At 48.4% G+C, this 12,696-nt stretch overlaps 1 protein-coding gene across 1 annotated transcript; it reads right to left on the bottom strand.

Annotated features, from left to right (window-relative positions):
* Positions 1-2,398: 2,398 nt before the first annotated feature.
* Positions 2,399-12,286, bottom strand: MAP1LC3B (microtubule associated protein 1 light chain 3 beta). Its single transcript, XM_087729116.1, has 4 exons — positions 12,171-12,286; positions 10,071-10,126; positions 5,314-5,420; positions 2,399-3,611 (listed from the first exon to the last, which is right to left on the bottom strand). Exons 1-4 carry the CDS (start codon positions 12,208-12,210, stop codon positions 3,437-3,439), a joined length of 378 nt encoding a protein of 125 aa, XP_087585242.1. The 5' UTR covers positions 12,211-12,286; the 3' UTR covers positions 2,399-3,436.
* Between the last annotated feature and the right edge of the window lie 410 nt (positions 12,287-12,696).

Raw genomic sequence — 12,696 nt, 5'->3', positions numbered from 1 at the left:
GAGAGTATTTTCATTGACTGTACTGTAGGATACCTGCCAGATATGGGGTTTAATTAATGAGAACCTAATGGAGCACTACAAGACTCTTGAGCTGGCCTCCGCTTAAGAGAGCAGCTTTCTAATTTCTGTTGAAAACGATGCCTTCCACATTGTCCTGAAACGAACGCTCCCAGACACTCCCAGAGGAGACACTTTAGCAGGTGCACTTCATTCTGGCCCTGAAACGGTCAGATTCCTTATGACGTATCTGCACCCTCTTATTAATGGGCTCTACCTGGGAGCAGGAATGAAAGAAGCCAGCAATTCAGAACGCTACCACTAATCCACACCTCTCTCCGTAAACTGAATTCTAACTGTTAATAGGAAACATTTTATGTCCCCCCAATGGCAGGTTAACATGTTTTCCAGTTATAACTTTCCGTTTGGAGCAAAAGGGACGCCTTTTGCCCATTTCGAGCCATTTCTTTTACTCCTAGTATTACAAAATGTGCACGGAACTTTATATAAATATCAAAAAGTTTTGTAAATATTTAATATTTACCTAATATGATTTTGAACTGTAAATGTCAAGTATTCTGGTATTGGGATTTTTATGTTTTATTATACTTTGTTAAAAGGTAAAATTGTACATTTTTAGAATGTTTTTATCCGAGTAAATTTAATGTACTGAAAAACAAATAAAAGACCGCAGTGTCTTTCCAGTTATCCTTGTTGATGGGGTTTTTCCCCCCCACCTCACTCCCCGTGGGGCGAAAGATGATAACGCCTGGAGCTGGCTAATTGCTGTCAGCCACAGACTGGCAGAGGGCACCTTCACAAGTGGGACTTGTAGGCAAACTGCACTGGACTTGGCTTTGCTTTCCCCAGGAGAAGGCAAGGCCAGGCTGTATGGTAATCCAGCGGGTGCCCCCAACCCTTTGGGCACCACAGACTGTTTTCGTGAAATACCATTTTTTCCCCCTAGACAGGGAGCGGAGGGCTTAACCTGCAGTCCATGTGTGCAGTTTTGCTCACCGCCTGCTCATCTCCAGTTGTGTGGCACTGTCTACCTAACAGGCCACGCACCTGTACCAATCCGTGGCCCAGGAAGTGGGACCCCTGCCGGAATCCTCTGGCCAGGCGTGTCCTTCCTTTGGGAGTCCACTTTTTTCTTGTTGCATTGGACTCGTGGCTCAGAAATCCCACCCAGCCCAGTTAGCAGCAACGGTGGCCCGAGATTTCAATTTCCAATTTCAATTTAATAAAATTTGTATGCCGCCCACTCCCTTGGGACTCTGGGCGGCTTACAGGCAAGATAAAAGCATTTAACAATTTTAAAGATACAATTATTAAAATTGCACATCATCCATTCAGTGTAGGTGGGGCTGGACATTGATCAATAGCCCCAGGCCTGCCGGAACAGCCAGGCCTTGGTGGCTTTACGGAAGGCCGGGAGAGTGGTGAGGGTCCGGATCTCTACAGGTAGTTCGTTCCACAGGGCCAGTGCAGCTACAGAGAAGGCTCTCCCCCGGGGGGCCGCCAGCCGGCATTGTCCGATCGACGGCACCCGGAGGAGGCCCAACCTATGCGATCTTGTTGGTCGTTGGGAGGTAATTGGCAGGAGGCAGTCTCTCAGGTAGCCAGGTCCTAAACCATGTAGGGCTTTAAAAGTAACGATTAGCACCTTGAAGCGTGTCCGGAGACCAATGGGGAGCCAGTGCAGCTCGCGGAGGATGGGTGTAACGTGGGTGTATCTAGGTACACACAATATCGCTCGCGCGGCTGCATTCTGGACCAACTGCAGTCTTCGAACACTCTTCAGGGGCAGCCCCATGTAGAGATTTGAGCAGTCCTGCTTCCAAGCAACCAGGCCAGAGGCAGCTGCGCCAATTTCCCAGTGCCGTGTTAAATAACATAACTGGGTTTCAATTTTGAAAAAGTCCACAGCCACATTCATAACACAGGAACAACGGGGCCAGATATTGGATGGGCTTCTTCAAAACCACCTTGCAACCAATTGGGGGGCAGCACCCACGACAACTCTTTCCAAAGAAAGCAACAAGACGCAGCTGTCCCGTACTTGAAAGGGCCGTCTCTATGTAGAACCTAGGTTGCGCAGGAGGCATCGCATGTTTACAATGAGATCTCACAGGCTTTGAAACCAAAGCCTGAACAGGTGAATCCCAAGCTGGCTAGAAGGCCGAGTCTTTCAATGGACGGAGATTTTAGCAGGATTTCTTGATGGAAGTGAGCTCTCTGGAGCCCCATCCCACCTGCACCCCCACCAACCTTGCCATTTCTGAGGATTCCAAGCGGATCTCTCAGATGATTCCGCACAGGACTCCACAACAAAATGGAAATCCAGTTAACCTGCATCAGGTACGTAGTTGTAGCCATCGAATCCACACGCACTCTTGGGTCATTTTAGATACAGTCTAGACTTTAATAAAGTGAAATTTATGTTCAGTGTGAAATTAAAACTGAAGGAAACCAAGGTTTTTTTCAGTGACGGATGCAACGCAGATTCAATCTTCTTTCTACCTGTCCCAGTTCAAGAACTCCGGGTAAAAAGATGAAGATACATAAGATGTGCACAAAAAAGACACAATTGTAATGGCTAAAAAGCTCGCGCCTGATGGCTTGCATCTGTTATCACCATTTGAAGGATAAAAGGAAGCCCCCTTCGGGAGGGCCAGATGGGCGGATTCGGTTTTTTTAAAAAAAAGATGCATGACAGAATACAAATATATTAGAGTAATGTTCTTAACTGTTAAATACATAGCCTAATTTTTTAAAATACACACTTCCTAAACTAAAGCTATGCTTGGTATATAGTTATAGTTAGCAATCCGGTGCTTTGCTGATATTGACTGAAGCAGCAATACCAGGGAATTAACCCCTCTCTCTCTTCTTCCCCCCCCCCACTCCCCCCCCCACGTGCACCGATTTTTCCAAACACCAAGAAGCCGGAAGAGGCAAACTTTCCTACCTTTTGAGGAAAAGCAGTTTTTTAAGGAGCTGAAACATAAATTAAACAGGATAATATCACACAGATGTATTTTCAGTTGGCTACTTTTTTTTTAACACTTAGCCCAGTTCCTATGATTTGGAGTAACGCCAACATATTTTTTTAAAATTATTATTACTATTGTCAACATGCAGGTTATGGAATCTTGCTCCAATTCCAGAGGCTTTTAAAAAGCAAGTATGCCTGTGCAAACGAATAGCGAGTCTACGAAGCCGGGCCGCTTGTCCGTACTGGCGCTCATCTCTTAAATATTTACAAACAAAAAAAAAGGAAAAGGACATTTGAGAGCATCCCGCAAAGCACAACTACTCTGAGCAGATCAGTGGCGCGACATCCCTTTTTCCTGGGCGAAGGGGCAGGGGAGGGGAAAGGGCAGGGCAGGGGAGGGCAAAAACTAGGCTAGGCTACAAGGCCGAGGGGGCAAGGTGTTTACACGGAGGGCTTCATGCCAAACGTTTCCTGAGAGGCGTAGACCATGTACAAGAATCCGTCTTCGTCCTTTTCGCTTTCGTACACCTCCGAGATGGGCGTGGAGACGCTCACCATGCTGTGTCCGTTCACCAGTAAGAAGAACGCTTGGTTGGAATTCAGCTGCAGTCGCCGTCTGGAAGGGAAGAGGAGAAGTGGGCCTCCAACAGCGGCACCCGCAGCGCCCGGCCTGGCCTCGGGAACTCCCGAGAGGATGACCACCGCCTCCTCCGCTTTATCGCATCCAGAACTGACCACTTAACTAAGCTGCTCTTCCCAAGCATTTCTCAGCCTCTCCCTTTTCAGCAGCCCTCCAGGGACTGGGTAGCAATAGCAGTTAGACTTATATACCGCTTTATGGGGCTTTCAGCCCTCTCTAAGCGGTTTACAGAGTCAGCATATCACCCCCAACAATCAGATAGATAGATAGATAGATAGATAGATAGATAGATAGATAGATAGATAGATAGATAGATAGATAGACAGACAGAGATATAGAAATAGATAGATAGAGAGAGAGAGAGAGAGAGAGAGAGATAGCAATAACAATAGCAGTTAGACTTATATACCGCTTCATAGGGCTTTCAGCCCTCTCTAAGCGGTTTACAGAGTCAGCATATCGCCCCCAACAATCAGATAGATAGATAGATAGATAGATAGATAGAGATATAGAGATAGATAGATAGATAGATAGATAGATAGATAGCAATAACAATAACAGTTAGACTTATATACTGCTTCATAGGGCTTTCAGCCCTCTCTAAGCGGTTTACAGAGTCAGCATATCACCCCCACATTTCACCCACCCCGGAAGGATGGAAGGCTGAGTCAACCCTGAGCCGGTGAGATTAGAACCGCTGAACTGCAGATAACAGTCAGCTGAAGTGGCCTGCAGTGCTGCGCCCTAACCACTGCGCCACCTCGGTACCTGCCACCGCCAGGACGAAAGCCAGGCAGGCTCACAAAGGCTGCTCACTAGATTTTGAACGGGCTGATAAAGCAAAATCCTTCCCCTTCCCATCAATACATTGAATGGATCCTGGGGTTTTTCCCCCCAGATTCCATCTTGTTCGCTCAGGTTGGAATAGACACTCCCCCCCAGGTCCCTTCTCAATCCCAAGCAGCAGTGGTATGTGGAGCTTTTATTTAGCTCAGCTTATTTGTTTAGCACCCAAATGTGCTTTTCCAAAAGGCGACAGGATTTCCTTGGTTTGTCCCTTCGAAAACGTTTCGCTCCTCATCCGAGCAGCTTCTTCAGTTCTGGTGGGGAAATGGAAGGGTTTATAGCCTTCGGAGTCATCTACTCCGAAGGTGGGACGCTCTCTGGGAGTCGTTGAGGCCGTTTGGGGGTTTATCTGCATCCTCAGAGTCACCTCAATCTGAGTGTAAACAGGTGTGGAACAGTTCTTCGGTTAGAGCGGAAGAAACTTCTTGGATGAGAAGCACAACGTTTTCACGGGAAAAAAACCAAGGAAATCCTGTTGCCTTTTGGGAAAAAGCCCCTTTGGGGCAACCATGAACTAAATAAAATCTTTTTTAAAATCAAAGCCCAACAGCATCTGTGCCTCTGCAGCTTTACCCCTGAGTAAGCATAGGCCGTGTTTTAAGATCTGGCTTCTGCCGCAAGTCAGCTGAGCCTTGTGGAATCCTAGCTGAGTTATCCACTACGGTAGCTGGTCTTGGCTTAGCACCGGCTTAATAGTGTGGAACAATAATTCTTAAAAGTTCTTAGATAACAGAGTCCCAATAAAATCCGATGGTCCCAAAGTAAGGAAGGCTTTTGTTTCTTAGGCCTCGCAAAAAGTGAATCTGCATGCAAATGATTACGGGTTAAATACCTGATTATCTTGATAAGCTCACTCATGTTGACGTGATCTGGGACCAGAAATTTTGTTTTGTCCAGAACGGGAAGCTGCTTTTCTCCTTTATATCTTTCGATAATTACCTGGAAAAGATGCCAAGAGTAGAAACAAACGTTGGGAATGCGATAGACGTGCCACTTTAAATTCACACTTTATATCTGGGTTGGCACAAAATGGAACAACGTTTTTCCAAACCATGCCAATGGGTACTACATATTTTCTGTGATTTCCTACACGGCAGTATTTAAAACCAACACCTTGAACAACACAAAAAGTGAATCGATGTTCATGACTTTACATAGTTGCCTTTATTTTAATGAAAACTGCTAAAGGGTGTCCAGAATGATCACAATAGGTTTAAAACAAGAGAAGAAAGATTGCAGGAGAAACCATGGAAGTAGCAAAAGTGATGTTTTAAATCAAAAGCACCAGAGATCTTCCTCATCCTTCCAACATTTGCAAAGAAATTATCTTTGCACTTTGAGGCCACTGAGGAAATGATGCCGTTTATAAATACAGCCCCAGAAGAAAAATCAAATCTGAATGCTATTAACAGGACAATGCTTGTTCCTTATAAGTGGTTAAGCAAAAGGGGGGCTAACTTAATTTACGTTTTTGTCATTGAGAAACAGAAAAGTGCCATTGAGAGAGATTATGCAAGCCTATTTAAAGCAGAACTGCTGCCATTACTTAAGATAGGCCAGTGTTGATTTGACTAAAGAGATCATATGACAGGTATAAAAATGGAACTAGATGTGACTCCTTCTTCCATTGTCAAGTTCTTTTTGGAAAGAAAAGGAAACAAAAAGAGATTATTTGGGCTTCAAACCTAAAGATCAATGTTCTGTAAAATAACAGTTTTCATTGATTCTATACAAAGGCTGTGTGTTTAGAAAGGAAACAGAATTGGATAATTTTCTGCTGCGTTTGGCACTGAGGGAAAAAAGGGGGAAAAAAATAAAATAAGCTGATTTTAATTTTGGCTGATGATGATACCTATCTTGAATTTTACCGGGCTTTGATTTTTGTTTTCTTGTACTAATTCTCATCTAGAATTTTTTGTTGTGTTTCCCCTCCATTTGATGTTGCAAACAGCCCGCGATCCCTGAAGATGGGGTGGATTCTAAGTACTGTGTTAACAAAGAAGATGAAGGAATGCACAGTGATTCCTTAATTAGTTACTGCTTTATTCGACAGAAAATTACTCCCTCATCCAACTCCAGACACTCTTCAGTTAGCAAGCTATTCTCAAAGATGGCGGATTCTGCTAGGTTACTTTCATGATGGAGAGGTCGGTAAATTTTAAACCTTGCCAAGGCCCATCTCAGCAGCTGCATCCAATGGCCTTTCAGGAGTCTCTCCATGCAGCTTGACCTGAATTCCTTCCTTGAAATTGCAAACAGATCAGGGGCAAAAGACTCTGCAGATTGGTCTACATGGAAGACCCCCCTTAAGGGGGGGGAGGGGTAGCCTAATCAGCCACTGATCTGGACAATCCAGAGAGAAGGGCAGGAAGGGGGTGGAGGTTAAGCCCCCCCCAGCTGGTCTATAATGCTGACAATAGCCAGTCAGGCTATTCTGGATTTTGCTCCTTGCTCTGATAGGGAACATGACTGGAAAATGAATTGAATTGAATTTTATTATTTGTATGCCACCTTTCTCCGGGAGGGACTCAGGGCGGCGAACAACTCAAAAGGGGAAAAGGGGAACATAGAACAGAATACAAGTAATTAAAATAGGCAAGAATCACACAACCACACAAGTCGAGAGGGGAGGGGAACTCATCAACCCCAGGCCTGCCGACACAGCCAGGTTTTGACGGCTTTTCGGAAGGCCTGGAGAAAGGTGAGGGTCCGAACCCCTGCGGGGAGTTCGTTCCAGAGGGCTGGAGCTGCCACAGAGAAGGCCCTCCCCCGGGTAGTAGCCAGGTGGCATTGGCTGGTAGACGGAACCCGGAGGAGGCCAACCCTGTGAGATCTAATGGGTCTGTGGGAGGTAATTGGCAGCAGGCGGTCTCTCAAGTATATGAGTGTTTCATATTTTGCAGTGAGCAGGGGAACTTAAAAATAGTGGCCACTTTCTGGTTCCCCGAATTGCACACCGCCAGCAATGGGATTTACCCAAGAATTGCACAAACATTTGAGCCAGCATTATCAGGCAAGCACAGATGCACCCTCTATGGGCCTGTTACTGGACCAGAGAGGCATTCTGCTTTGGCAAGGAGGATGGAAATCCCCCTTTTAATTTCCCCTCTTTCAATGTTGTCCTTGCTGGCCGTGGTCCTTCCATTTGCATGTTCTTAACAAAGCCCGCCAGATGTTCTTTAAAGCAACTGCATCCCTTAGATAGATTTAGATTTAGATAAGTTTATTTATATAAAGTTCCCTGAAACAGGCTCAGGATAAAATGGGTAACACGTTCAGGAGGCAGCCCACCTCTATGCTAGGTACAGAAACCTACAGCACAGAAATGTGGGCCAGTTTAACCCAGAAAGAGGCAATCCATTCAGAGAATACCCTTAACTCCGATGCTCTGTCCCTGCCAAGGCCTGCCCAAGCCCCTCTTGGCACGGGGGCAGCAAAAGGCCAAAGTCAACAGAAGCAGATGGGGCCCCAAGGTCTTTGGGAAATCCTTGCGGACAGAACTATTTGGGGTTTTCGGATTCAGTGCTCAAGAACCCTGGAGGTTCTTAAGAAGAGACCGGACAACCATTTGTCTGAAATGATAACAGGGCTTCCTGCCTAAGCAGGGGGTTGGACTAGAAGACCTCCAGGGTCCCTTCCAACTCGTGTTGTTCTGTTATTGCCTCTGCCTGACCTGCCCAGTCCTTAGCATTGTTTCCTTATTTCCCACACAAGCTCTCAAAAGTTTTGGAAGTCTTCTGTATTTCCTTCCCAACTACTGAAGATCTGCAACAGCTCTTTGGGAATGTTGTTATTGAGAAGGGCTACCAGTTTTCAGCATTGGCATCACTTCTTTCCCAGACACTTCAACACCTAATAGGGCTTTATTCATTTGGATGGGCTACTACAAAAATTACTTTGCAGTGATGCTTCTGCTGCTGTTTTGCAATGGTTCTATAGAACAGTGTTTCTCAACCTTGGCAACTTGAAGATGTCTGGACTTCAACTCCCAGAATTCCCCAGCCAGCATTCGCTGGCTGGGGAATTCTGGGAGTTGAAGTCCAGACATCTTCAAGTTGCCAAGGTTGAGAAACACTGCTATAGAAGAATACTTGTGATCCCTTTGTGGCACGCAATCTTTGAGTTTTCACTCAAAAGTCCACAGAAACATGATCAAGAACGTCTTACTGAATTAGCAAAAAGGAGCTTCAAGGTTCAAGGTTCATTTTATTTATATGCTGCCCTATTCCCGGCGGGACTCAGGGCGGCGCACAAACCCAAGGGAGGGGAAGGGAGACACAAAGAACTACAACAAAAAAGTACAAGGGAATTTAAAACAACCAACAGCCACACGATTTGAGAGGGGAAGGGAACTCATCATCCCCAGGCCTGCCGACACAGCCAGGTTTTGACGGCTTTGCGGAAGGCCTGGAGAGAAGTGAGGGTCTGAATCTCTGCGGGGAGCTCGTTCCAAAGGGCCGGAGCCGCCACAGAGAAGGCCCTCCCCCGGGTGGTAGCCAGATGGCATTGCCTGGTAGACGGCACCCGGAGGAGGCCAACCCTGTGCGATCTAATGGGCCTGTGGGAGGTAATTGGCAGCAGGCGGCCTCTCAAGTACCCAGGTCCAATACCATGAAGGGCTTTATAAGTGACGACTAGCACCTTGAAGCGTATCCGGAGACCAATCGGTAACCAGTGCAGCTCGCGGAGGATAGGTGTAACGTGGGTGTACCGAGGTGCACCCACAATCGCTCGCGCGGCTGCATTCTGGACGAGCTGAAGTCTCTGAATGCTCTTCAAGGGCTGCCCCATGTAGAGCGCATTGCAGTAGAGCAGCTTCAAACCGCCCTGGAGAAAGACAGGAAGGGATGATTCTCTTGCTCCAGATCAGGAGTTCCCCCACCGGGGATATAGGACAACATTCCAGGGGGTGGAAAAACTTGGGTTGAGAAGTTTCAAAATTATAGTGTATATGCATAATTATATGGGTATAATTATTTACTTTTGTAAGGGGTGCGAGAATATATCAATAGCAATAGCAGTAAACTTATATACCGCTTCATAGGGCTTTCAGCCCTCTCTAAGCGGTTTACAGAGTCAGCATATTGCCCCCAACAACAATCCAGGTCCTCATTTTACCCACCTCGGAAGGATGGAAGGCTGAGTCAACCCTGAGCCGGTGAGATTTGAACCGCTGAACTGCTGATCTAGCAGTAGCCTGCAGTGCTGCATTTAACCACTGCGCCACCTTGGCTCTTGGCTCTATCAGAAGCATTCAAGGGGTGTGGGGCATGGAAAAGGTTGGGAACCCCTAGATCGCCCTCTCTCAAAATAAATCAGAAGCTTGTGAATGCAGTTCTCCCTGTTTATTTCAGTCCATTTCCTTTCTCCAGTCAGTTACACATTAAAAGAATTGCTGCAATCGGATATTGAGCTCTGGAGCAAAACAAATGCATATCCTTCTTTAAGATAAACAAGGCAGGGCAAAGTATCTTCCACTAATTACGACTACATCAACTGAAAGTGTTAACCCCTTCCGCCCCCCCCAAATACTGCCGATACTGTTAATTGAGTCTCACCATTAGGCAGACCAGGCTGAAGCCAACTCACCGGTATCTTTGTTGGATGCTGTTCGCGAATAAGTCTGACATCTTCTATTCTTTGTTCTAAAAGGGGAAAAGGAAAGTCATTGCCAAGTTCAAAAAGAAACCAATTAAGCTTGTTTAAAATCAACTGCACACTTGAACATATGAACCTCTTCAAAAAATAAAGGTGGCTAATGGTTATTTGTAGTGCTATGCCCCAGAGCAGTGTTTCTCAACCTTGTCAACTTGAAGATGTCCGGATTTCAACTCCCAGAATTCCCCAGCAGTGGTTAGGACAGTGTTTCTCAACCTTGTCAACTTGAAGATGTCCGGACTTCAACTCCCAGAATTCCCCAGCCAGCGAATTCTGGGAGTTGAAGTCCGGACATCTTCAAGTTGACAAGGTTGAGAAACACTGCCCCAGAGGTTCTAAGAAAGATTTCCTCTTCCCCGCCCCCTGATATGGGCCTATATTTGCATTGGTCCGGACATCTTCAAGTTGACAAGGTTGAGAAACACTGCCCCAGAGGTTCTAAGAAAGATTTCCTCTTCCCCGCCCCCTGATATGGGCCTATATTTGCATTGCTCATTTCCTAAACGAAAACAAACAGCAAATGTGACCTTTACTTTCATTTTCAGCAGCACAAAAACAAAGCGAAGTGCCAGCCCTTCTTCTGCCTTGCCAGACAAGCAGGAAAACCAGTTTAGGCAGAACAAAAACAAAATCAACTCAGCTCAAAACAGAGTCGTCTTATGCAAAAGAGAGAGGGAGGAAGAGAAAGAGAATCACATTTAAAGCCTCGATTATGCCATTTAGCAGCTGGAATTCAAACTCCGGTGGAAAACAAACCCATTCCCAAGTCTTGCAGGCGTTGAATTCTTTCTTTTCTCCTCCCAATCGTTAAACCCATTTTTATTTTTTATTTTTAGGGAGGAGGGTATAATGCTCAATGTTTTCTTCCGCTTTTCAGCCTCTGATCCGCCAGAAGTCACCTGCCACTGAGTATTGCCGTCACCCAGGCAATTAGTGAAATAATCACCTGTGATTCAACTTTTCCACAACCACAACAACTAACCCAGTGCTTTCAGAGGTGCCCATCAGGTCTTCTTACTAGGAAAGGATTTGCATTCGCTTCATGGAGCCCTGGCATTGCCCAGGAAGCAGATGGTCCCCTGGGCAACTGCAGGACTATTCTCCCCCCCCCCCCCCCCGCCATCGCAGAGGAAGGAGAGCAAATAAAAGGTGCCAGCAGCAGCCCCTGCCACCCGCCCCATCACCCAGATGACCCGACTGACCCACACATCCTCCTAACCTTGACCGGCACTTGCAAACCCGCTGCCCCCTCCAGGCTCCCAGGGAAGGTGTGCCCGGCAGCCCACGATGCCCGCCTGCCAGGCGGAAGTGACGGGCACCAGACCTGTTTACGCCTGGATACCTACCAAGAAGCCGCACAAACAGGCCGTGCACTGGCATGCCCCCCCTCCCACTAGCTCCAGGCTTGGTTTAATTGAAAGTGGGGGGGGGGGATCTTCATGGAGAGGCATCCCTGGGCGGGGGGGGGGGGGTTCAGGATATTGGGAGGGCTTTTAGCTGTCTCCCCATCACACCAAGAGAGCTGGGCGGGGGGGGGGGGAGACGGTCTTGGGGAGGGGGCTGCAGTCCTCAATAGTCTCAGGGGGAGCGAAGGGGGGGGCAGAAGATGCCAGGCTGGGGGCTTCCTGGAGAAAAGGAGGGGTCGTGGGGGGGGGAAGGGTCTTTTTGGATGCCCAGTGGGGGGGATCCTTCCTCCACTGACCCCCCCCTCGGTCCTTTCTGGCCGGGGGGGGAGGGGGAGACCAGGAGCCAGGCAAAAAGGGCGGGGGGGAGGCCCCTCTCTCCCCCTCCCCTCCCCTCCCTCCCGGCCTACTCCGCAGGGCTGTTGTGTGTGGGGGGGGGCAAGGACCTGGGATCCAAGGAAAGCGGGATCAGAGCTACGCGTAGAGCCCCCTCCTCAATCCTTCCTCCCCCCCCCTCTCGGTCTTCCTCAGGGAGGACTCCAACTCCCATCGCCCGCAGCCGCCCCAGACGGGGAAAGCCTTCCCCCCCCACAAACACACACACCAGCCCGCCTGCCCCCGGGCCCACCGAAGGAGCGTCGCTGCTTGAAGCTCTTCTCCGAGGGCATCGCGGCGGCGGCGGCGGCTCCCCTCAGCGTCTCTGCGGCCTCCTCAGCGGCGCCCGACCTCCTCCTCCTCCTGCCCCCCCCCGCCCTCCCGCGGTCAGCTGACCCGGGCCGCCCCGCCTCCCGGCCTCTGACGTCACAGGCAGGACGAAGCAGAAGCAGTAGGCCGCGGCTCCTCCTTGGGCTTCAGCTGCGCCTGCGCAGTCGGCCGTCCCCGGCCCTGCGTCTGCAGGCGAGGAGGAGGAGGAGGCCAGCGCGCTTGCGCAGGTCGCGCACAAGCTTCTCTCCTCCCGGCCGCCGTGGTTACCATGGCGACTCAGAAGAGGAGGAAGAGGCCTAGCCCTGTTGACGTGCCAGGTTTTGGGGAGCACAAGCCCATCGTGCTGAACCGGCTAGGTGTCCTGATGTCTTTCCATCCTCCCTCAGTTTCCAGGGTGTTGATTATGTTACAAATGCAACTTCCAACCCCCATCACTCTGGCATGAAGTG

This window comes from Thamnophis sirtalis, unplaced genomic scaffold (genome assembly GCF_051295495.1).
Source record: "Thamnophis sirtalis isolate CommonGarterSnake01/CBP01778 unplaced genomic scaffold, rThaSir2_p1.2 scaffold_14, whole genome shotgun sequence".
In the NCBI taxonomy this organism is placed as follows: domain Eukaryota; kingdom Metazoa; phylum Chordata; class Lepidosauria; order Squamata; family Natricidae; genus Thamnophis; species Thamnophis sirtalis.
This window is presented reverse-complemented; position numbering and strand designations above follow the sequence as displayed.

Excerpts from the sequence above, each read along its gene's own strand:
- MAP1LC3B (XM_087729116.1), bottom strand. The coding sequence starts at position 12,210 with ATGCCCTCGGAGAAGAGCTTCAAGCAGCGACGCTCCTTCG. Across the intron at positions 10,127-12,170 it reads CAAGCAGCGACGCTCCTTCG|AACAAAGAATAGAAGATGTC; the intron begins GTGGGCCCGGGG and ends TTCCCCTTTTAG. Across the intron at positions 5,421-10,070 it reads AGCATCCAACAAAGATACCG|GTAATTATCGAAAGATATAA; the intron begins GTGAGTTGGCTT and ends CATCTTTTCCAG.